The sequence below is a fragment of the Archocentrus centrarchus genome, chromosome 10 (assembly GCF_007364275.1).
Source record: "Archocentrus centrarchus isolate MPI-CPG fArcCen1 chromosome 10, fArcCen1, whole genome shotgun sequence".
NCBI lineage: Eukaryota > Metazoa > Chordata > Actinopteri > Cichliformes > Cichlidae > Archocentrus > Archocentrus centrarchus.
Genome location: NC_044355.1, coordinates 3,845,872 through 3,871,791, shown reverse-complemented (window position 1 = coordinate 3,871,791; position 25,920 = coordinate 3,845,872). Strand labels below are relative to the sequence as shown.

Below are 25,920 nucleotides of genomic sequence, written 5' to 3'. Positions count from 1 at the left end.
CTGGCAGTTTACATTTTAATGTGTATTTGGCGACTATATGTTGGTTATAGAATGTGTAAAAAAAAAAGTAACTCCTTAAAAATATGAGATCAATAAAGTGCTGTCAAGACGTTCTCCTACTGTGCCTAAAAAAAACCCCAAATCGTGCCAGATTTAAATTTGGCTGCTTTCCTCTTCAAGGTCATCTCCTTGTGAATTGCTGCACTTCTTCCAGAGCCTCTGCTGTGCTTTGATTGCTCGTTGGTTGTCCAGTTCTGATCACTTGCACTTGTATATTTGTGATTCTCTGTAAGTCTCCTCCGCTGTGTCACAGCAACCTTTATTTTCATTTTTGGGGAAGAGGACCAAGTAGCAGGGAGTAAAATGTGTTTGACGTGTTTGTGCACGTCATAGTTCAAGGAGTTTTGGGCTGAATGTCCTCGTACAGAAACTTCAGGACGTTAGCGTAGAACAGTGCATTGGCAGTCTCACGCTGGGGTATGAATTTTCAGTGCTCACATAGTAAATTCTTCTCATCGTGCACCTGATCTTGGCCAGTGCGGTCAAATTCACCAAAGGGGATATTTGACATATTTGACATTGGGTCAGTTTGATGCAGAATTTGATGTTTACTGTGTGTGTGTGTGCACATTTGAGGTCTACAGTGAAATCACAAATGCGAATGCTCAGCAGCTGGATGTTTGATTGCTTAATGAAGAAAATCAGTTAAACAGGTATAAACAGGTAGTATATCTGCTTCCATGCCTGCTACCGAACTTGTGGTGAAATGGAAACTAATACAAGCACATTAAAATATAGTAGATCAAAGCAAACTGTATAAACTACAAAACGGATTTACCTGGCATGTGCATTTAAGATGTCCTTTAAAGAACCCTCAAGCTTAACAATTACATCTGCTGACTTACAGCAGCTCAGCTAAAGTGTTTGCCTACAGTGTAAATATTGAGGAAGGGAGCCTAGAAAATATTTGAGCCTCAGTCTAGAACCTATCTGAGGAGAAACACAAGACCGCTGTGCTTGAAATGATCCAAGACTTGCTAGCATGGCTACCATTACATGCTTATCTATCACTCTGTCACTCCGGGCTATGCACACTGGGTTTTATTAGGACAGTTTTGGTTGAGAAGACACAACCAAAACTCCTGCATGGTTTGGTGAGGTGTGCAAGAAGCAGATCTGCGTATCACCTGAGCAACCCCCCCCCCCCCCCCCCCCAGCCCTCTGTCTCCCTGTATTTCTCTGTCTCACCCCATCTCGCTGTCTCTCCCTCCTATTACCCCTCAGTGAGTCTTCTTTTCCTCATTGACAAGCACTTATTTTTTTCATCTTCCCTCCTAGTTTCTTCTCCCTCTCTCACTGTTTCTCTCTCCTTTTTCATCCCTTGCTCATTTTTCTGTCCCAATCCTTCTACCCACCCCCCACCCCTTCTACCCTCCCTCCCCCTCGTCTCCTCAGAGCTCCTCCGCATTAGCAGTCAGCTCCACTCCTAGACGTACTTTGTTTTTCAACCGTGGTAGAGACCTAGCGAGGGAGAGAGCGAGATACAGGGAGAGAGAGAGCGAGAGAGAGAAGTGAGAGAGGGTGCAGTGCAAGTGATAGAAAGAGAGAGAGAGTGAGAGAGCATCATTTACACAGTCACGCCAAGCGGACCCAGCAGCTCGCTCGCCCTCCCTCCTCTTCCCTCAGCCACCGCTCACGATGCCAAACATTTTATGTGTTATTTAGTCATGCCTGACTTTATCGAATTTGAAAAACATGCCAGTCACGGGTACACCCTCCCCTGTCTCTCCCCCCCCCCCCCCCCCCCCCCTCCTCCCCCATACCCGACCGCCGTCATCATCCTCATTTCCCTCTCTTTCGCTGTCTCTCGTTTTAGACTCCACCATCCAGGTCTGACCTCAAGATCCTCTTGAGCCACTGTCTTTAGGGACATTTCACTTCTAAATGAAGTTTTATTCCCAGGCTTCTCTTACCCTCCTCCTCCTCCCCCACACTCCCACCTCCTCCTGACCACCCACCCGCCCTGGGGGAAGGGGAGAAAGAGCATAATTCTAGCCAACAGAGTGTTGACTCTAAGATGGATTATTTCTGCTTGAAATCAGAGGCCATGTGCTGCTGGATAATGTGGCTGTCCCGATTTTTTTTTTTCCTCCAGTGTTCTAATGATGGAGATTTGACGGGCAGGAAAATGCAGAGGAACAGAGAGACTTGTTCCACTAGGCAAGGAACCAGAGGCTGAAGAAAATCCCAACATGCCTGCTTTTATAATCCCAAAGTCAGGATTTATGGTTGTTTTGGGTTTTTTTTCCTGTTATTTAACAGTCCTGCGTAGCTCAGTGAGTGGAGCAGGTCACTAACACTTCCCAGGATTAGAGAGTTGAAACCAATGATGCTAGAAAGAAAACAAAAAAAGAAAAAGAATATGGAGTTATGCTTTAAGGATTGCAGTCTTCTTTAATCTAACAAATCAGATGATTTGTTAGTCCCTAAACGCAACTGCTTGTTGGCACAGATTTACAGTTAGATGCTATATATGATGTGCTCATCCTAGAACTGCAACCTAGGAGTGCCAGAAGTTGGATGTTTCAGTCATTTATTCATTACTTTAAGCAGTGGACTTCCCACTGCTTTTGGAAAGTACATTACCAGCTGGTACTTTATTAGAAGTTGTTATAGTATTTATAGCTCACTTAAGATCAGCCTCACCGAATCCTCCTTATCCTCTGTAACACAAATACAATATGTTTGGTGTATTTTTGCGTATTTTTCCACAACCCAATAATACTCATTTTTTCAAATTAGCCTCCCCTTTCCACAATCTTTCCATGTACCCCCTGGTAACTGCAAAAGTGGTTCCTTGGGTACTCCTGGTTGGGAATCAGTGATTTGGGCAGCATTCAGGCCAACATCCAGCCCTACTTTAAACAACCATCATTCATTTGAATGAGGACGTTCCAGTGACGCAGTGGGATGCAAGTACAGAACGCTCCAGCAAAATAAGAATGGCCGTCCAGCCAATCAGTGGAAGTGGAAGTTGGTTCAGATTCGCCTGAATAAAGTGAAGCACCATTTAGCAAGATGCTGCATGGGCAGATGTAATGTGTAGATTACTTGCAGATTGTAATGTGAATGCTGTATTTCTACAGCAAAAGCTACATTATAAATAATAGCCTGTGACAAATTATGATTTTACTGGCCAACAGTGCATTTTTCATAATTTCTTTTGGTGATATTTGGTTCCTGGTTTTGTGTCAGGGAGAAATAACAGTTTTAAAGTCTTTCAGCTCTTCATTACACTAGATTTGAACATTTAGCCAGCACATCAGCAACTGCTGTTGGCAAATGTTATCTTATTTGTTGAAAGTCTGATGGAAGTTAACGAGGCTCATATTAAAAGCATATTTGTGCATGCTGTTTTGATGTTGTTTTATCGTCTGGTAGTCATTCAAGCTGGATCTCAGGGATAATATTTTATTGTCTCGCTGGCATGTGTAATTTTTTTTATATCGGGACTGCCTTCAGAAGCCCACTTAAACTACCTTTTCTTCAGAAAACGTTATAGCTGTCTTTATATATGAGAGAAACTGTATTGTACTCTAAACATTATTACTGTTTAACTGTTATCTGATGGGCTACAGTGTGAAGTGGCACTTGAGTAAAGTTTGCAGCCAGCAGAAAAGCACAATTGCCAGTTCAGGACCAGTTGCTGGTTCAGATTCCCTGTGCATTTGAGTGGACGAGAACTTTCCCCTCCAGTAACTACTGGCTGTGCCCTTGAGCAAGTCAAGTTGCTCAAGTGGAACTGCACGGTGATGTTTGAATGAAGCCGGTGGTTGCAGAGCAGCTCTCAGGCATGTATGTGTACATAAGTTTGAAGGAGGGCAGTGGTGAAAATAAGTAATAACAGAAAATCTATAGCTAGAAAAAGAAAAGAAAGAAAAGAAGGCGCTGTGAGGGGGAATGTGTTGCCAAGATGTGGTTTTAAAGATGGCATGAGTCGTTCGGCAGATTGCGTCTACACAGCTGCTCGAGAAGTGACCGAAACTGCAATATTGAGCTCTGCAGTTACAAGAAGAGGCTGTAATTTTTGTCCCAAGTGAGAGTGAAGGCTGTTTGATGCAGCTATTCTCTGCTGTTGGTGTGCTGAATGCCTGATCTCCATATTAAGTTGTGCAATGAGGACAGTCTTACTTTATATTTTCAGTAAATCCCATGTATTAATATTTCGTTTTTCACTGAGATTATTTCTTCCAAGCGCTGAAATGAAGCTGTTTCCACGTCCTGTGAAGTATGCATCTTGAGAAATTCTGTCATGAAGTATTGACTATAATTGCACTTTTCTTAGAAGTGAAAGATTAGTTTACTAAAGATTACTGGATCAGCAACAATCTTAATTAATCTTTTTTGGTTTTGATGCAGAATTTGCCATCAGCTGCTATCAGCAGTTGCTCTACTTTGTCACATTGTAAATGTTAAATACTTTGATTTTCTGTGATGGTAAAAGTGAAGTCTTGTGAACATTGTTTTGAATGTTGAGTCAAAGCTTCCTCAAAAATTATTAAACACCGATACTGGAAGGAGAGCCAATTTTTTTTGGAAACCCTGACTTACTGCAGTGTATTTTGATGGAAACGGACCTGTAGCAGGATTTTAGGTTCTTAGTCTGGAGGTGGAGTGGGATTTTTCCTGATGTTGCAGAGGTAGAAGCTCTGAGACAAAAGGACCCCTAAGCTGCAGAGCTGAAGTTCTGGTGTGAATGTGTTGCTGATAAGGACAGCTCGTTTTGCCAAAGAAGCTCCTGTGAAATTTCATTTTTATTTCAGCCAAATAAACTAAGAGCACACAATTAACAAATTACTCTTAAAAGTTAAATGCACAGAAGTAAATGCATTTCAGGGCATGATTGCACACTATGAAATACACCGAAGTATTCAGGAATCTGTATCTTGCATGCCTTCACAGTGCATCTGTAATATAATGGGAAATGTAAGCCTCACGCACTGTATTATCCAGTCTTCTCCTTGAAGCCCGCTAACACAGAGGAGATAGAAACCAGACAAAGCCTGAGGGCTATAAAACACTGAAGACACTTTCTCCCTCCGTGACTCCTCCTCCAGTTTTCATCATGCAGCCTGTTCATTGTCTCTTTAGGCTTCTGTGAAAAGTTTGCACCGCAGAAGTTGTCCATCTTAATAATTCAGTTTAATACCAAACTAAGTCATGGAAGCTTATTATTCTGAAAAGTCTGCGAAAGTCTTGAGCAGTATCACTCATATGGGGAATATTCAAAACTCGGTGTATTATATAAAGTGCTGAACTTGGAAGAGGTGAGCTGAAAATTTATGATGTTGTCTGCTGTTTGAAGATCATCCTCAGTGTTCAGATTGCTGGAAGTATTGAACTGACCGCAATGCACTGGAAGATTTATTTGACACTTGCTTAAAGGAAAAATCAGACCCAATCAATCAATCAGACTCAATCGAAGGATTCTGATATTGCTTCGAAGGAGAATAGAAGTCAGTCCAGTCAGGAGGCAGTGAATCGTTACATCTCAGGACAATCAAGAATTTGTGTTAAACTGTATAATGTACCGTCTAGATTCATAGATTGACCACAATCCACAAAGAGAGCTGATGTTCGGTACCGTATTTTTAAGAGTGCATATACTGCTAAAATATTGAAAATGATTTTTATAGGATTATTGTTCAGGTGCCTTTCCGGTACAGTGAGACTGCAAATGAACAAATGCATGCTCTGCTTGCATGCATTCAACACTGGTAAAGGCTAAAGTCCATTTACATTTACACCACTCAACAGAGGGTAGCGAACCCCCGATACAACCCAAGCATTTGTATCTCCTCCTGTGATCGAACTAGGGATCTCTTCCTTGTTGGGCACATGTGTAAACCTCTACATTATGAAGCCACTGACAAACAAATGGTTGGAATGATCAAAAAAGGTTAAAGTCCCCTGTTACAGAGCTCACATGTTAACTGAATGTATGGAAAAGAGATCTGGAAACTGAAATCTCTCCAGATTGGAAATCAGCCTGTGCAGCAGCTGGTTAATGCACCATAATTGTTCAATGTGAAAATATATAATAGCTGCAAATTTAAATTGTTATAAATATTCTGGACATATGCGCTTAATGCGCATAGGCTGAAGGATCACTGGTTCACTTGGTTTGTATCCAGAAAACAATACACTACTAATTCAAATGAAAAAATAATTAAACTCTGTTTTTCTAAATGCCAAAAAGACAAGAGCGTTGTTTTTGGGGGGAAATGTGAACTGCTATGAACTGGATAAGACAAATGACACCAAACCATCCACTAGAGAGAAATTTAAAATATTTAATATAAATAAATTCTTTCTTCTCATGAAAAACAAAAATAATTGTTTGGGGATAATTGTGCTTTTATAGAGGTGTTCATACTTTAATTAATCGTGTTTATTAGTAGCACCTTTCTGCTACTGTTCTGCTACTATGGAAGCTGTGAGGGTGAACATACTTTTTCACAGGACTGCATTATTGTAGCTCAGCTTGTCATGAGGACTGTAATGAGTATCTGTGATCTGTGCTTCAGTTATCTTTAAATAAATACAAAAAAATAACTTTAGCGGCATAAATTTTCAGTTTGATCCCACATTTGATCCTAACATTGTCATTTCTGTACATGTGCTCAGCCACGGGTTGATTGGCTCAGTTTATTGTGAAGTTTTGCAGACAGCAAACCATCCAAGCTGGCGCTGTTCAAAGTTGAAACATAGTTTGAGACCTGATGGCCGAATGTTAGGGCGTATGCAACCCTCCGTATGCTCTAAGCAGTGGATCCCATTTGAATGCCGGCCTGGCACCATGTGTTGCATGTCATTTCCCTGCACTCTCTCTGTCCCCAGCGTCCCTGCCAAAGTAAAGGCAAAGATGGCCCAAAAACCAATACTAAATGCCCTTCTGAAGTTCAGTAATTAATAGACTGTATCCGATTTGTTTAATCTGTATGCAAACATAAGCGTGTAGTTAAAATGGTAACCTAATTTGTGGTTTAAGAGCTTTTGAACTTTGCACACAGCCAGGATGCTTGCTTCCTGCTGGTTCAAGTATTTATGCTAAGTTAAGCTAATTGTCTCACTGCTCCAGCACAGTAACTGACAGAGTTAAAAGTGACATCAATCTTCTCATCTACCTCATGGCAAGAAACAAACAGGCCAATTATTCCTTTTAGAAAATAGAGTGCTTCTGGTATCTGTACAGAAGCTAATGTATATATATTGAAAGTAGTAGCAGAAAATTATTCTGTAGTTACAGCCTGTACATTATATGTAGAACACAGTAGTAGTCTATAAATGATACAAACAGAAGTATAGACAGGGTGATCAGAGCAATAGCATTATAGTCTGCAGTAGTAGCTGTATATTCTCTTGCTACCACCTCCACTCCTTGTCATTTCATTTCTGGCCTCTGACTGTATTTTTCAGCTGTGTCTTCTCTTTTGTTTCCCCGCAGCAATCGGCCGGACGCTGATCCCCCGTTATTTCAGCACAGTCTTTGAGGGAGGGGTCACCGAGCTCCACTACATCCTCAAACACTCCAAGGAGTCGTTCCACAACTCCTGCATCACCCTGGACTGTGATCAGTGCACCATGGTCACCCAGCACGGGAAGCCAATGTTTACAAAGGTAACACCTGACCCCTGAGCTTCTCTCACCATGAATAATTGATCACAGGCTATGATAATGGCCCAGGTGAGGCGTTTAACTGGTTAAAGATCAAATTCATTTACACTCTTTGAGTCTTTTTTTTAACTTCTTTTTTTTTTCTTTGTCCCACTTTCATGTCGTACCTGTGTTTTGAAGTCACATCTGATGGCTTTACTGTTATACATGGGAAAATGCTTATGTCATGGTCTTAATCATATGATAAATTTATGCATTATCCACTCAGTTTGCATACAGTGTAAATGTTGATATCTGATATCTGAAGGAAAAATTCAAAGATTGCCCAGCTTTTGCTTATTTTTACTTTTTTAGAAGAAATTCTGCAGTTCTGTCCTGTTTTAGTGGAGATGTGTTATAATGTTAAATATTACCTAACACTTGCTTAAACACGCGCCTTACATGCGTTTTCTTAGGCCAGATATTTGCACCAAGGTAAATGTCGCACGTGTTCATATTTACCCTGTTCACTTCGCTCCTAGACCTCAAAATCCACTAGTATTTCTCATATTAATGACTGATTCCTAAACCTCCAGACGCTCCAAAGACAATGCTAGGGGAACGTGAAAAAAGATTTTTGAAGAGTAAGGTTTAGTTCGCAGTAAGAGGAAACACAAATTGCGGAGGTGAAATAATCCGAACCTGACACCGAGGTCTTCTGAAAGCACTAAAGATGAGCTCATCTGCTTTTGTCTTCAGGGAGAGAAATCCCCTGTGAGCTGGAGTGAATATCTGCTTCACCACAGTCTGATCCAGATGGCTCGCTGACTCTTAGTGTTCTTCTGCTGACTGTCTAAATGAATCTGAGGCCAGATACCTTGTCAGCGCAGAGCAGCCGAGCTAAAGGGATTCCATGTTCCCTGTACCATGAACCCTGAGCTGAACCACCAGACCGGATTGTTCTGACATTAAACAGCTATACGCCCTCTTGTTTTCAGGACTTGACAGCATGCACTCACTCTTGGGTGTGTGTGTGTCAGTGTGTGTACTGTGCAAAGTACAAAATTAAACTTTGTGACCTGCTAGAGGCTGTTGGGCTAAAGGGCGAATTAAGCAAATTATTTTCTAAAAAATAATTATTTAGGGGGAAAAAAAAAAAGAAATAAACAAAATGTGCCACCGGGCATAGATTTTCTTAGCTTTCAGAGTAAGTAGACTTTACAATTTCACAGACTTTACTGGCTTTGAGTAATTTTTCACAATAATAGGGCATTGATTTGCCTTTTAATGTTTGCCTTTTTAATGTTGCATTTAGTTGTTCGGCTGAATTGAGAAAGTTCTTCAAATTGTTTCACATTGTTTTTTTTAATGCTAAGTGACGCACAATAGTATCATGTATAGTTTGAGTGCATTAAAAGCTGAGAATGTGATATCAAGTACTTTTACATAAAAGTGTAACTTATAGAAATGTCTCTGGGAGCTTCCGTCGAGTTTGATTGAGCAACCTGTCAGGGTTCTCTGAAGGTTGACTCATGTCAGCAATAAGCTAATATCAACAAATCTGTGTAGAGTTTGGATCCTACATTACAATGTTGCCAAGTAAATAACATTAAAATCACAGTGAATGCTATGTTGGAGGATCTTAATCAACTAAATGTTGTGTATTTTTAATTTAGACAAAATTCCACCTTCCCTGTCCCACCTTTAGAGAGAAGATATTAAACATAACTCAGCATAAAGATTGGCGCCCAAATGATTTATCATTTCACTGGAGCTCTTCACTAACCACCAGCTTGTTAGCTAGGAGCCCCAATTCACATGGATCCAATAAAATAATGTATTTTTTTTCCATCCCCATGATTTCAAAATAAGTCATCAGACATATCTTAAGCTATATTCAGACTGCAGACAGGAGTGGCCTAAAGCTGATTTTTTGGGGGGGCTCATTTTGACTCAGATCTGTTTTGCACGACAGAGCAAATAACACAAATTATATGGAATGTGATGTTTTGATTTGGACCATTTTCATATGAGGCCCTTAAGCCAGGTATGCACTACAATTTTGGGCTGACCCAGACGAAAGATGATGGATGAGAAAGAATTGTGATTATATCTTTGGTAGCGGCTCCAAAGCAATGCGCCTGCATCACAAAGAGAAAGAAGTTCAAAGTTGGCTGTTTTATGCTGGTTTAACAGCTTAAACGCTGACAGTGTCAGAAATTTAGGATGAACATCTCACAGTGTGACGGCATCTACTAACCAACCAGCAGGAATCCAGCATGCTATGATGCACTGACCAACTTCTCAAGGCACAAACGGAATAAATGGCAGTAAAATGGAGAAAACAAAATGTTTGGACTCCAACAAAGAAGAAACTCTCGTTGAGTTGTGGCAGCAGCAGCCTTGTTTGTATGACGTGTCCTCCAGCTGTTATCATGACTGCAACAATAAGGATGTAGCCTGGAAACAAATAGTCGAGAAATAACAGATGTGCGTCTTGGCTATCATTCAGTACGTATTATCATCATACAGCCTGCATGCATCAAACTTGACATCCTGCACAAGTTTATTAGATCCATGTTGCACAGTGTGGTTTGCAGTGAACTAACAAGACTGCTAAAATCCCACAGTGTGTAGGCACCTTAAATCAAATGCAGGTCTTTTTTCTTTTTTTTTTTGCAGTTCAACCCCAGCCTGAACTGTCAAATCAGAATTCACTTGACTTTTACATCACTCCACCCAAGCATCTTTGCACAGGTGGGGTGTATAAACATACACCCCACCTGCATCACCCTACCTGTGTTGAAAGATGACCTCCATGCGATCAAGAAATCTGCTTTAATTGCTTGTGTGTTTATGTTATTTACATGCGTGACTGCTTACATGTAGGTTTGCATTGAGAGGGCATACAGTATGAGGCAATCTCAGTATACTGGTTGGTGGTTGAGTGGAGGTTGGGTGAAGGTTGAGGGTTCTCTTTGTGTTATCATATTAGTAAATGAGTATGAAACAATCCCAATAACACACACGGGAAATATCTTTTTATGTTGTTGTTCTGTGGTTTCTGTAAACAAGACTTCTCAAAAAGAACAATACCAACCACCCCCACCCCCCAAACCCCCCCCTAATATATTACAAGTGTCCGATATTAACCATACAGAACAGGAACAGAACTGCCCCGGCCTGGTCAACAAAAAGCTAAATTTGATGCTTGCAGCGCTGCTCTCTTTTCATCTTCACCTAAATTGGATGAGAAGAATTAATTCATTAGAAAAAAAATTCCAATAACTGAGCGTGTTCTCCCTGAGCTCCCAGCAGCAGCAGCGAGCCTGCAGCTCTGGAGGCCCGAATCTCAATCAGCTCTGCCTCGCCTCACTTTCCTCTACCACCACCACCACCACCACCACCATCACCCTCCTCCCCACCATCCCTCTCCACCACCTCTCCAACTCCCCTCACCCCCCACCCCCTCTCCTCCTCCCTCTCTCTCATCCTCCTCCCTGGCTTGCTGGCTCGCTCATTCTCCCTTTGCTCTCTACTCACCCACCCCACCACCCCTACCCCTGCACCCTCAACACACACTCACACACACAGACACACACACACGCGCGCACGTGCGCGTGCATCCTTCATCCCTAGAGAAATCATCCCCAGCTCCCAACTCGCTCTCTTGCTCTCCCTCTCACTCTCTCTGCTTATATCTGTCTCTTTCCTTTCCCGCTGCTGCTTCTCTCTGTCTCTTCAAAATTTCTAATTTTGAGCACAATGAAAGAATAATTCTGCTTTATTAAAATGTGCTCCTTATTTTCATAGTTTTGGCCATCTTTCCAAACAGAAATAAAAACACTGCAGTTACAAATATAATTGATGAGAAGTCACTAAAGTGAAGTCAGAAAAGGGCAAGAAATGAAAGAGTGAGATGATCAGAATGGATTTTTTTCAGGAGACATTTTATTCATTTTATTGTAGACTAAATAGTAGATAGATAACAGAAAATGAGGAGAAAAACCAAATATTCCTTGTCAAACACAAACTAGTGATATAGTGGTCCGTGGTTTGCCCCCTTAGGTTTCTGGTGTGCTGCAGTGAATCCAGCAGTTGCCGTATTAAACAAACTTCCAGGTTTGTTCAATATTTGTTGTAATTACAAAGTAATTACAATAAAGTAAAAAGACGTGCACATAGGCTTCTAGATTGAACATTTTTTTCCTTCATTCTTAAGGTACACTTTTTCCCATACAGTCATGCAGTATTTCCAAAATTTTAGGTGTACTAAATTTGGCTTTACCCAAGGTAAGATGGTTAAAATGCATGGCTCCTAAATGGGGGTTTGTTCACATATTTGGTTCACACTGTGTTTCAGACACTGGCAATTGTTCACTCCAGTACTTTTGTGACTGTTCTGTATCTGAACAAGATGACCCAGAGACTATTTAGTGTGACTGTAAAAACAGTGAGCTGTCAAACCACTGATATCAGCTTAGACATAACTTAATGTGTATTTCTTACGATTGCATTTATGTGAAAACCTAAATGTAGTATTGTGCTTAGCATATATTTGTGAAATACTATATAAAATACTCATGAATGCAACAATAAATAAATCATTACAGTCATCAGATATTGTTTAATCATTAAATTTGATCATACTGTGGATGGTCTTTGAAGAAAAAAAACAGGCAGCAGGATTGGAAGCAGCTCAGTACAGTTTAATGTATTCATTTGTTCTCTCTCTTCCCCTACCTTTGTGCCAATGCTAATCTGGCAGGGTGCTACAGACTAACAAATGGGTTGGGCTAGCGGGACACTAGAGCGGGTGGTTTTCCCCAGGTGCTGGTGGATGCTCTGTGGTGGGCTAAGAAAACAGCGAGGTGTTGACAAGGTGACGCAGGGTGCCAATTTGACCAAAATCTCCCAACCTCCGAGCCACCCCAGGTATCCCAGCACCTCTATTCACTCCTGGCAGGCCTCACTTTCCCTGACCAGCCTGTGTTAGCTCCGAGGGCATGGCCCTTGTTACCAGTGCCCAGCTGGGGGTTTGTGCATGCTGGGAGGTGAGCGAAGTGCAAAAGGCGAGTTCGTGACACGGTGATCTCAGCTGAAGCAAATTTAATTCCCTGAGTGGATTTTTTTTTCTTGCTGAGAAATTGACTAGTTGATGTGTTATTACCAATGTATGCTTTGCCTTGAATGTGACCAGTAGTTTCTACCATACATTTCTCATAATTGTATATAATTGTGTTTATATATATATATATATATATATATATATATATATATATATATATATATATATATATAAACACACACACACCACAAATTGTTAAACAACGAAGATTACTAGCTGTGAAAATATGTCCCCATAATTTCAATGGGATACCAGCAACCCACTTACAAATAGTTGGGACAGTAGTATGTATACCACTGTGTCACATTACCTCTTCTTGCAACAACACTGCATTATATAAGGGTTTGGGAACTGAGGAGAACAATTGTTGTGGGTTTGTTTTGTCCGTCTTCATTTGATAAAGGTTTTCAGCTCCTCTACATCTGATACATTTTGTTTCATAATAATGTTTTCAGTGGCTGACAGGTTTGGACTGTTCATTTATCCACCTGGACTCTTTTTAACCTCGAAAGTTGGATGCTGTAGTTGGGACTGACGTCTCGCCCGATTTGACTCGCAGTCGTAGTAGTCAGAGAAACAATATGGATGTTTTGATTGATCTGTTGATCTTAGGTCTTAGATCTTAGGTGTGCTGAATTTGGTTTTACCCCAGATAAGATGATTCACAATCAGGGGCGTGGTGGCCATCGGGAGGTTCGGGAGGTTTCCCGAACGGCCGGTCGTTTCCAGACCGAACCGGCCGGTGATCAGAATTTTTTTTTTACCCAATTAAGCACAGCAGCACTCACCGCTGCAGCTCTCGTGGCCACAGGTGCAGTCCGCACCTGCAAATAAAGTTCTCTTGTCTTAAACTTATGGTTTGTCCATTGTACGATCGGATAAAAGGCCTCTCCAAACCAAGCTCCTGGGCTGAATTTGAGCCCCAGCCCGCCCCTTTTCACAATGTTGGGGTTTGTGTGGCTGCTACAACTTTGTGAGTGGTATATCCAACTTGATGGGGTGCTGATTGAGAACTCAGGGTTTCTGTCTTCCCAGTCAAGTGTACTGCATTTTTAAAGCAGTACACTTGAGGATCTGTAGCCTTAGAACCTTGTCCCTTGTGCACAGGGATTTCTCTGAAACATTTTATGATGTTCTGTACTGTAGATGATGAAATCAGCATTTTTTGTTCTTGTTGTTGCAATTTTACATTGAAAACTGGTCATAGAGTGCTGTATGGCTCTCTTCTATCGTCTTTAACTGGGATGCTTTTGTTTTTTTTTTGTTTTAATGAATTTTCTCACTTTCAATATTTGTTCTCTTTTTAGTACCGTCAGTTATATATGGTGTTTAAACAATTCACAAATCATTGCTTTCTTTATAGTTTCAATTTTTGTGGAAACAGGGTTGTACCCTTTATTGTACAGTAAAACTTTAATTTAGATTACTACTGTATAACACATGTTTACAAGTATCTTCATTACGTTTCATTCATCTGTGTACTTCTCTCACCAGTGTCCATGAGACTATATACATTTCAACCCCTACTGGAAGCCAGTAGAGACAGTCAGGGAACATTGGGATAGAAAGAGAGGGAACTGTCAATAAAATGCTTAAATGTTGTAGCGGCTGTAGTAGAAAATTAATGATCCCAGTAGATAGTCATATTGAGAGAGTGAATGATTGATTAACTTCTTCTTCAAACTAAAATTAGATCTAAAGTAACACATTTTCTTCATGTGTGCAGTAATTACTAACAGCAACTACAAGAGTCTGGCTCCTCTGTGGTTACTAATACAGACATGTTGAGTTACAGTGTTATAAGGCATGTCAGTAGCTTGTTGCTAAAATATAATTTATATTAGTCAGCGCTGATCCTGTTCATATTCACCAGAAGTAGTTGTGAGTTCTCATATTAATCGATTTAATGACCTTCAGCTCCTCCGTTATTAATGATTGCCAGGTTAGGGTACAGTATTGAATATTGTCTCAGCAGCAGGACGTTGTTATTCTTTCTTGCTCTTTTGAGCTGGAGATCCCCCCCGATCTCAGCCCCGTTGTGTGGAAGATTTATGACCCTGCTCTTAAATCAATGGGGACTCTCTGTGAGGGGGCCGTACCATTTAATGGACCACTTTTTAATTTAAGGGGATTTTCCTCCTTTTAGTTTTCATAAGGGAACACTTTTTGGCTAAAAATAAATGGTTACAACCATTCTGAGAAATATCAGATTTTAACTGATTGACTTTTACTTTGGAGAAATAAATAGCTTTCTATGATTGAATCTATTCTAGAATCTGTGAAAAAAAAAAAATCCTGCCTTGGTTGTATTTGTGGTTAATATAGTGTCTCTGCACCAGTGCCACTAAGACAAATTCTTGTGCATTCATTGCACTTGGCAATTAACGTGATTCCTATTCTGGTTCTGATTTAGGCAGCTTACCAATTTATTTATCAGTTTCAGGAAGGCAGAAAGCTTGCAGAGAGAAATAGGAGCAATAGTGGAGGCAGTGCTAAGGACAATGTTGGCACTATGGAAAAAGGAATCAATAGTGCATTGTTATTTCACTGTAGGCTACAGCACCTGGAAAGCATCAGAAGATACTGGCTCACTAGTAAACACAATTCAAGTTATTTCACTGCTGGTGGGTAAATAACACAAATCTACTAAATGCACAATTCCAGGAATGATGTAAAGAGTTACCTGTTTCCCTCATATGGGCCTATTATATATAATATTTGGTCTTTTAATGGGTTTCAGCAGCCCAGGGGGCAGAAAACTCATATGCTACAAAATGACAATGATGCATTTTATTTCAAAAGAGGAAAAGAAAGAAAAGCACAAAGTTTTCTTTGTTGTTGTCATTGTTGTTTTTTTATATAACATTTAACAGCAGTTTGAAGAGACTGTAGACTGCATCCATAATGCAAGATGGTCTGGGCAGGTTAGTGATAATTAGTTTGGACTCGTGTTATAGGAAGCGTAAACTACTTCTAAATGTATATGTTTCATATATTTAGTTTCAGGTATACTTTCTAAAACTTATTGAATGCGTGTAGTTTTAAAGTATAGTGTAATAGAGTAAATGTAAAAAGTTTAATTAGTTAGGAAAGTTAGTCACATAACAATGAAGTTTTAGGTAATCAAGTAAAGGTTTTAAATTGCTTATTTGGCCCAAGAAGTAGAAGATTGCTGTCCACCCATACAAAAACATCCCCGTCTTTGTTGAGACAAAGACATGAGTTTATCCTAAAAATGTAAATATAATCCATAAATTTGCAGATATGCAGTTTTAGTTGTGTTTGGAAGGTATTTCTTTTCAGTGTGTCCTTTCATGGTGTGTCCTTCCTTTCCCTTTGAACTCTGAGGCCAGCCATTGGACAAACTGCTGTTGGAATTAGACTAAATTTATTAAATAAATAAATAAAGACAATTGTCACTGTCCATTAAACACCACAGATTATTTCCAAACACTGCTTTAGTCAAATCCACTCTTATCTGGCCCAGACAAGCCCATTATCAGACCACGCACATCCCTTAAACGTGTTTGCACATAAAACTCCTGCATCAGCACCGAACTGTGTCACTGACTGAAAGAAAGTCATTTTTTTCTTTAAAAAAAAAAAAGAAGTTTCTCATTCAGTTTATAAAGTTTAAGACTTTGAAGAGAAATTTGCAGCACAGACACAGACCAAGAGTTTGCTCCTGTTTGAGTCAAATAAAAAAAAAAAAACATTTTAAAATGTAAATAAATTATTACATTACTATGCAGTAGAAGAGACATCAAGAAATCCAGTATTGCAACTTCAGCAATCAGTAGGTAGAAATAGAGGAATATTTACCATCGAGTAAATACTTAGACATTCCTCATATATGCACTAACCTTGGTGGATCTGATTTTATGCATCATGTGCCTTTAAGGTGGAATGAAGTGCAAACGGTCCTCAAACTAAAGCCTGCACGGAGCTCTTAAAGCTTTTTAACTGGTGTTTTATGTGATCCTTCCAGCTGATGATAGTCTCATGACTTCTTCTTGTTTCTGTCAGCTGATGATGCTCTTATGCTCTCATATTAAAATGAGAGAAATAGAGTACAAACTCAGGGGAAAACATATGTTTGCAAAGACAGGCGGCAGGTCAAATATGAAAAAACTTTAGTCCACCATGCACGTTACAGTGTCAGAAATGAGACAATAACAGAAATAAATAATCAAGGATAGCAGTGTTTTTTTTGACAGTATGTTGTATCTATTTTTCATTTATTCCAATCAGACATTTATTAATACACTAGGTAGGTAAACTAAACTTTTGTACACTGGAAGTATTGTAATCCCATTTGGTTGTATAACTCAGTAAATTAACATTATACATTATCCACATGTTTAGTTAAGACAGCAGAGAAGCAGCTCTATTTCCATTTTTTTTCTTATTTTTTTTGTGCAATTGAGCTTCTATTTATCCTTTTTTTTTTTTTTTTTTTTTTTTTTTTTTAACTGAGTGTGTTGGCACGTGACCAAAGGAGGTGGGTGGGAAGTGGAAGGGGATGTGGGTGAGGAGGAGGTGGTGTTGGCGGTGGGATGCAGGGGTGGGGGTGCAGTATGGCCGCTAGCCTCTTTCTTGTTGATCCTCAGGAGACCATCTGCGCTGGGGGCATTGATTAGAGTGTGTCTGGTGGGATTACATCTTTGCTGTTGCCATGCCAACTAATCAGCTGATCCCCCCTCCCCCTCCCCCGCTCTGTCTGTCTCTCCATTTCTCTCTCTCTCCTCTCTTTGCCTGGTTGTCACAGCAACAAAATACGGGAGAAGCGCAAGGGCCCCGGCAAGTGCTGAATTCAGCTAAAGGGGCGAAAAAATGTTTTTTCCCCGCTCTCTCTCACTCGCTCTCTCTCACTCGCTCTCTCTCACTCTCGTTTCCCTCTCTCTCTCTCACTCGCTCTCTCTCACTCGCTCTCTCTCACTCGCTCTCTCTCACTCTCGTTTCCCTCTCTCTCTCTCTCTCTCGCTCTTGCTCGCTCTCTCTGTCTCCTCCTAATTGGCAACTCTCTCTGACCTGAAGTTCTTTTGTCTCTGGCGTAAACACACCCCTCTCCAGATTACATTTATTTTCACATTTTAGAAATAGCTGGATGGTTGAGAGGCCCAAGGACAGATGCTGTGAATGAGGGAAGCGAGCAGAGTAAATATTGGGAACATAATAGCTCGCTACATACTACAAAGTCCTTGAACGGATTCCAAAAATGAGACAAAACACTTCCAGCATTTTATTATTATTATTATTATTATTATTATTATATTTTTTTTAAAATCAGAATCATTCCTGACCAATAAACATTGATTTCTGTTTTTCATCTGTGTCCAAATCAGCTGGTGGTTGCCTGCCAGCCTGTTAAAGATTATTGAAAGAGATATCAGGCTGAGGAAAAATATAAAGTAATACTAACTGTGTGATCTTTGTCCAGGTTTGTACGGAGGGTCGCTTGATACTGGAGTTTGCCTTTGATGATCTGATGAGGATCAAGACGTGGCACTTTACCATCCGGCAGTACCGAGAACTCATCCCCCGCAGTATCCTGGCCATGCACGTGAGTTTGACATCATTAACACGCGACAAAACCCCCCGCATGTGCCCATTTAGGTGTCACTTTTTGAATACTAACAAGGGTCCTTGCACTCTGCTAAGACACTTTTTTAGAAGCTGTTCATGAGCATATGAAATTTAAACGCCAACAAAGCAGTTTGGAAGGATTTTTGCAAACCAATTTATTTGCAGACATCAAAGGCCACCAAGGATAAAAAAGGGCCCTTGTCTGAAAAAGGAGAGAGAGAGAGAGAGAGAGAGAGAGAGGGAGTAAAAAAAAAAAAAAACAAGGTCGAATGAATAATCTGCTTAATTCCACTAAGTGTAACACACATTTAGTAACTGGAGCTGTGGAGTGTAGCTGGAGTGAGCAGGAGGTCTTCTGCTTCCAGATGAATTTGAACTAAAATTGTACTAAGCAGCTCAAAAACAAGAGATTTCACAAATAAACAAAGCCAAATTGTGCGCACGCTAACACAAACCTCAATGTAGTTCAATGAGCCTTTTTTTATGTTTCAAGGGCCCAAGATGTGCAAAGCTCTCTTAAGCCCCCCTCTCAGACATGCACATCTTTACATGAATGTGATTTCTGCACGTTTATCTCTGTATGAAAACCTGCCAGGTCCCGTTCGGGTCAGAGACACGACAGAAAACGTACAAGGTAACATTAACGCAAACCCCTCACGCGTTTGTTTTGAACACAGCAGGATGAGGTTAAACATGCAGAGAGGAATTAAAGGTCAGTGTCAGAGTTTGTGTCATCTTTTATGTTATGATCAAATAAGTGTTTTATCATTTGTATTTTTTTCCTGCATTTTGAAAGTAGGAAAAAAAAAAATCAGACAAGAAACAAAAGATTTGCAACGGTGTATCCAGTAGCCACTGAAGGAAAAAAATTCAGAGAAACAAAACTCTGAATTTAGATGAAACAAAATAATATGTGAACTGGGAAATTGAGTCTTAGTCAGTGGTCTATATTTTGGTATTTTTTTCTTTTTCTTATGAGTTATAGATCTAGGAATATTTTTCCAAGTTAACTTTGAACAGTGAAGTGATATTGTTCTTTGACTAAAAAAAAAACCCAACACACAATTTCCCTGTTTTTTTTTTTCCCTCATAAATTTGAATTTTCTTTCTTGTAAACTTGCAGTTTTTTTTCTACAAGGTTTATGACTTTAATCGTAAAAATAGGGTGGTAACAAATCTGACAGAGCCCCTCACTTTCACTAAGAAAAAAAAAGCCATTTTCATTCCTGACTTAATAGCAGACAGCAGAGTTTTCCACCTAATTGATGAGAGAATTGTGAGCTGAGCATCCATTGCACCCACTGTGGTCATTAATGACATCTTCAGTAGCAAAACAAGTTTTAAAAATCTAACAGTGAAAGAACAGAGTGCACTGTTTTCCCTTCAGATCATTAAAAATTTCAAATCCCTGCTGTCTTAACATCAGTGATGCCGCCTCCTCACACATATGAAATACTGACTATCACACACGCATGTTGCTCTTTCTATTAATGTCATGTCTGAAAAAGGTTGCAAGGAACGATGGCATAATGACAAAAGATAGATGAAGTCAGGCGGGTTTAAATGTGTCAGGTTTGAGCTTGAAGAAAATTACAATTAAAGCAGAAGCTATGGTGCTTTTATGTAGATTTTCAGCTGTGATATTTAATACATTTGTGATACATTGAACATCTTCAGTTGGCTTGATAAGTAAAACGGGGCTCATTCCTTTAACATTTCTATTTACACCCATGCAGCTAAAGGTATGTGTAAGAGGCAGCCTCTTTTTTGGCCAAATCTTCATATGAATTTCACTCACCAATAAATTGGCCCCTCTGGGTATTCACTTTAATTCCTGGAAAGTGGGATATTGTGGGGTATTGTGGGTCCTGGCCAGATCTTCGGTGATTCGTGTGTGTGTGTGTGTGTACGAGTTCGCTCTTTTGATCACTGCCTGGACTAATGAAAGCAGATACAGGCACATGGGAGCCAGAATGGGAAAGTTGAAACTGTAGATTCTAGTGCAGATGCACTTTTTTTTCTCCCGTCCCTCATGAGAAAGAATTTGGAAAAGAAGTAAAGTTTGTTCTTAACGTAATTTTTAGAAGTTGGCCAGTAATTAATATTAATCATTGCCCACCGACTGATCAAATCGGGCATTAAACAATTATCAAAAATGTTTTTAAGCAGAAATAGAGAGAAAAGATCGAGTTCAGCTAAAAGTAAGAAAAAAAAGTATATTTCAACTTAAATTAAGTGATGAAAACGTGCATACATGGACAACGAAGTGCATTAAAGGCTTTTAAAAACTAATTATGAATTAAATAGTTTGCTGCAGTTCAGCAGAATAAAGGTGGGTTGTGTCTCAATTTTCTTATGCGCAGCTCAGAGAGGCAATAATAATGAAGCCAACAAAACTCACTTCATTTCTCCTGTAAAACCTTTAAAGCTGAATTCTACAGTTCCTGCAAAGTCCACTGCAGAAAGTATCAGAGGCAACCCTGTATGTTTTTTTAACTCGCGTTTTATTCCTGTGTTTGTCTTAATGATGGCTTTTAGGAGTGCTATTACAGAGGGCACTCGTTTACTTGACTGACAGGTGTATCACCTTATTATTCAGGTCTTGTTCCTCCAGCAGTAAAACTAAATCTTCGGTCTCTTCAGAAACAGCTTGATGAAGTTATTTGTTTTCTAGTTTAGATTGAAATGCATATTTTTAAAAAGCAGCGTTGAGTGCAGATCACGTACTTTTAAATAAGTTCCACTACCACGGTTAAGATATTCAAAGCAGACATACATTCATGTAATTGGAGCATACGTCACAGTTAGGAGTAAATGTACCCATCACACCAACTGGACCCACCCACAGTGCTGTATTATTAGTAATCAAAGCATCATTGTAATGTTGCGCCTAGTCAAGGACAGATTTATGTATGGCTGTGATGTTTAAAAGTACACCTGGAAACTTTTGAGTTTTATTATAATAATTTGCATCAACTTTTTTTTTTAAATTGATCTATTAATTGTAATATATTAATCTGCAGAATTTTGTAACTTTATCTGTGAAATCAGCAAACTGGGATAAAATTAAATATTTGTCTCGTAAATCGTATTGTGTTGGAGAAATAAGAGGCAATAAAAATGGAAATGTTCCTTTAAAATACAGCAGCTCATAACTAATTACAATCAGTGAATAAATGTACTTTCGCCACTGGAGAAAAGTTAATGTCCTTATTGTGGGAGCAGTAAAAATGCTCAGTGATGCAAATATGGCAGTAACAATGCACAAATGCACAGTAACTGCCATTAAATGGATATTGCAGAATCTGTAGTGCACAAGGAGACACACACCACATGCACTGCATGTTTTTTATGAAGCGCATTGTGTGAGTAAAATTAGGAGAGAGAGTGTCCTAATTTCTTCTGCAACCGGAGGCAGCTGCACTCATAGAAGAAGTATTCGGATCTGAAGGAGAACTAGCAATGCAGTGTGAAAATACCCATTTACACTGTAACATCACAAGCAGGGGTGTTTCTAGGAGTTTTTAAATAGGGTGGCAGAGGACGCCTCAGCAACCACTCAGGGGGGGCTCGTGGGAAATCTGAAATTTCTGCTAGAAAATAAAAAAACGAACAAAAGCACCTGAAAACTGGTCAAAAAACTTAGTTTTATAATGATTTTATTGTGCACAGGCCTCCTGCCTCATGTGGGAGGAGACGCAGCTGTGCACTAATAATATAGTAGCCAGGATTTAACAGCAAGGCGACAGACCTAATACAATATATTTTACTTACAACAGTAAATAAATGTCATTTTAGTAGAAGTAAATATCCTTTGATCATAGTTTGCAAAGTAATGGAGTTAGGACATGTGAAGCAGCGGTCCGTCCTTCACAGTGTAAAGATTTCTTTAATTAAATAATAAACAATAAACTTTCACTGCTTTTAATTATTATTTAACATCACATAGTGGGACAGTGTCACCCCAGTTCCCCCCTTTAGCCTGTCCCTGGTTTCAAAATGACACTATTTGGCTCCAATTTAATAATTTAATTCTTAAAGCATAAAGTATTCCTACAAAGGCAACATCTCCATCAGTAGGATTGTCTTCAGGCACCAGTCTGACTGGTGAAGAGTTTCCCCTGTTTGACTACATATTTTTTGTTGTTGACCTGTCACCCAAAAGATTTTGCTTCAGTGTGCGCACACGTGCTCTCTTGTAATGAAATCGGTTTAGCCTGGAAAGCACCACCTGTGGTTCTTTCGCTGTTACATGTTGTTATTTATTGTTACATTATTTAGACCATTCAAAGCTCATGTGCAACACCCTTCCCTAGATGGGCTCTTAAAGCACATAAACCTGGCGCACGTACACAGTAGTTAGGAAGAATACATACATTAAAAAACACACAACTCACAGTGAAAATTGTAGCACAGTGAAGCAACAATTTTGACAAAACTGGTCTTTATTAATATGGAAGCTAGTTTTAACTACAGCATACATGGCTGACTAACTGGCTGGGTGGGTGATTATTTTATGAGGTCATCATTTGTCTTAATCTACAAGGAGTATTTTAGCATTTTAAGTACTTGAGTAGATTAGGTTTCACCACTGCTGAGCAGCAGCCTGCCTCCCCTCACTTTAAGTTTGATGCATATGCTGCAGATACCCACGGGCACTGCCTTCGTTGTTTAAACTTTCATATTTGGACCACTGCCACGCATCTTAAATTCTGAATATGTGGCTCTAGAATTCAGTTGTTTGTGTGGCCTCTTGAACTGAGTGCCTCTGTCATCCCTGCACCATATGTGCCAGCATTTAGCTACTACACAACCTGCTGAAACATCTCTGCACCAGAGCTGCCAAGACAAACTTGCATACAGTACACTCAGCCTAATTCTGCTTGATGAGTAAAGTAATTCAGATGGTGATCCGTCTGCTGCCAATAATGCACACTAGTTCAGTCCTCCTGTCACTCACGTTGGTCTGCTGATAGTACAAAAGGACTTCCTCGCTTCCCTCTTGACTTTCCCCACACAGAGATGTGACTGGAGATAGAATTATGCATTTTTCATGAGGCACCGAATGCAAGTGTGTTCACTGCTTCTGCTCAGACTGGGCTATATTTTGCTCTGTCGATGCCTTCAGCTTTTTTATGATTTGAATGCTCATTCATAGAGTGGCAAACAAGCCCAGCAAATAATCACGTGTCTTCAGATGCCCTCAAATAATTTGGCTTTTTTTTTTTTTTTTTTGCATTTTAGTTTGTTTTTAATGATTTGTATGAGGTCAGTGCTGAATCTTTTGTGTAATTATAGCATGACAACCTGATCACTCTGTGCTTAGGTACAGTTCATAAAAGCATAAAGCACAATGGTTCTTTATATCTGCAGATTTTGGCTATAGTTTTCAATCACTTGTCATTATTTTTTAAATGTTCTCTGCAGGCTGGACCGTTATGTATATGTCACGGAACATCATCAAACCCACTTAAGATAAAATAAAATGGAAATGTGTGGAAATTTTAATGAAATGACAAAGTAATACTGATTAAATAGCCCACAAATTGACAAGAGTGTGAAATGAAAACCCAAAAAAGCTTCTATTCAGGTTAAGGGCACAACTGCAGTAACAGTGTTAAGTAGCTGCATTTATGACTGGAGGGTGTCGATTGTACATAACCAGTGAATGCCAATTAGCTTAATTGGTTGTAGATAATTAGTTTTGTGGATTGCAAACATAAAAATAAAGTGTGTGCCTGTGTTTATATGTGTGTACATATATATATAGGGAAAATATACATTTATATAACTTGTTCTTTCTTTTCATTTCTCTGCTGCTAACTTTAGGCACAAGACCCTCAGGTGCTGGAACAACTGTCCAAAAACATCACTCGCATGGGCTTGACCAACTTCACCCTCAACTACCTCAGGGTAAGTCCTCTGTGAGTGTGTGTATGACTGTGTGTGTGTGTGTGCATCTGACAATGTTTATGACTGTCATTCTGCCTTTGTTTTTGTTCTCATCTTGTCACACTTGATGCACACTGAGGAGCAGTTCTCGTCCATATTTGAACTGTTTCTCATAATTTCGAACTACCTTGGACGCCTAGACTGAATAAACTTTTTTATTATGTAAAATATTCATGTTTTGTCATCGTTTGGCATTATTGCATTATATGCGCTCCAATTAATCATTTGCATTTGCAGGTATATTGATTGTTTGAATGTGTAAATTTGGCTTGAGCATCATTCCCAGCCACTGTTTTCAGTCCTCAGTCATATTGTTAGTGTAAATGTGCCTGTTTTTCTCTTTTTTACTGGCGGCTGCTGTTATTTATGTGCTGAACACAGTGAAACTTAAGTGTAGAATTTCAAAAGTGGATGGCATCAAAACAAAAAAGAAGTACTTATTTATTCTTTACTGTCTGCATATACGTGTTTTCATACCTGACCGCAGCAATATAATTTACGGAAATGGGAAGTATAAGCCGGCTGAATACATTAGTGATTATTTCACAGCGCTCTGTTTGTGTTTTTCGACGCCGCGTTGACTGACAGCTACGATTTCCAAATGGGAGAACAAGAGCGAGCGGGAGAGAGACGGGGAGAGGGAAGAATTAATTGGATACAGAAAATTAGCATAACGTTAATGAACGCTCCCTGTTGAGACTCATAATTGTGAAATGGCGCGCGAATCAGAGAACGGCACCTCCGCTGCTTATAATAACTGAGTGAAGAAAGACACACAGAGGGGGTGAGAGGGAACAGGGTGACTGTTTTTGTTTTTCTATAACAATGATCGTCTATACAGAAAGTAACTGCTATGTGGCTGAAAAAGGAAGAAAAAAAAATCAAGCATCTGTAATTACTCGATGGAGGTTTAGTTTCTGGTCATTCTCTGTTTTGTTGATTCACACGGTCAGTGCTTGAAACAATGATTGTGTCTTGTTTTCTGTTTGCTGACACTGTGCATTTCATGGAAGAGGTTAAGCTGTGTGTGTCTAAACAGTCCCAGCTTGACTCGCGCTGTGGCAGCTCTCTGAGCCTCAAATATTTTACAGGAATTTACATGCATCTGGTAAATTAGGATTTGACCGTCTCTTCCAGAACGCAATGTGGTTTTATTTTAAATGGAACAGAAAATATGAAACATATCAAATGATTTAATGTTGTTTTGAGATTTGCTTTCATTTTGGCAATAATGAAAACACACTACACGGAATATTTGATGTGTTTAAAAGTAACGTTTGCAGGCGTTTTCCGGTTTAAAGGGGCATCAGGAAGTCTGAACACTCATTGATCTATGTATCAGTCTATGGATTCTATAGATACATAGATCTAAGGTCCCGTTTTAGTTTCCTCTTATTAGCCTGTCTCGTTTCTTATTTTTCACAAGAACAACTGCCAACTGATTTCCTTTCTTTCTAACACCCATTTACCCATCCCATGATCCCCTTAGATTCATCTTGTGACCTCCTCTGGCGGTCCTGATATTCAGGTCGGGAATCACTGCTGTGTGCTCACTATTTTTCAACATGTCAGACACTTTGCAAATGATATTTTCCCTT

General features: G+C 39.6%; 1 protein-coding gene across 4 annotated transcripts in view; it reads left to right on the top strand.

Moving 5' to 3' along the window:
• Positions 1-25,920, top strand: part of ldb2a (LIM domain binding 2a) — a 104,871-nt gene that overhangs the window by 62,765 nt on the left and 16,186 nt on the right. For all 4 annotated transcript variants that reach the window (XM_030740010.1, XM_030740009.1, XM_030740008.1 and 1 more), the window contains exons 3-5: positions 7,508-7,680; positions 18,225-18,347; positions 24,200-24,283. In XM_030740010.1, coding sequence (XP_030595870.1) covers positions 7,508-7,680; positions 18,225-18,347; positions 24,200-24,283 — 380 coding nt within the window. The remainder of the gene's footprint in view (positions 1-7,507; positions 7,681-18,224; positions 18,348-24,199; positions 24,284-25,920) is intronic.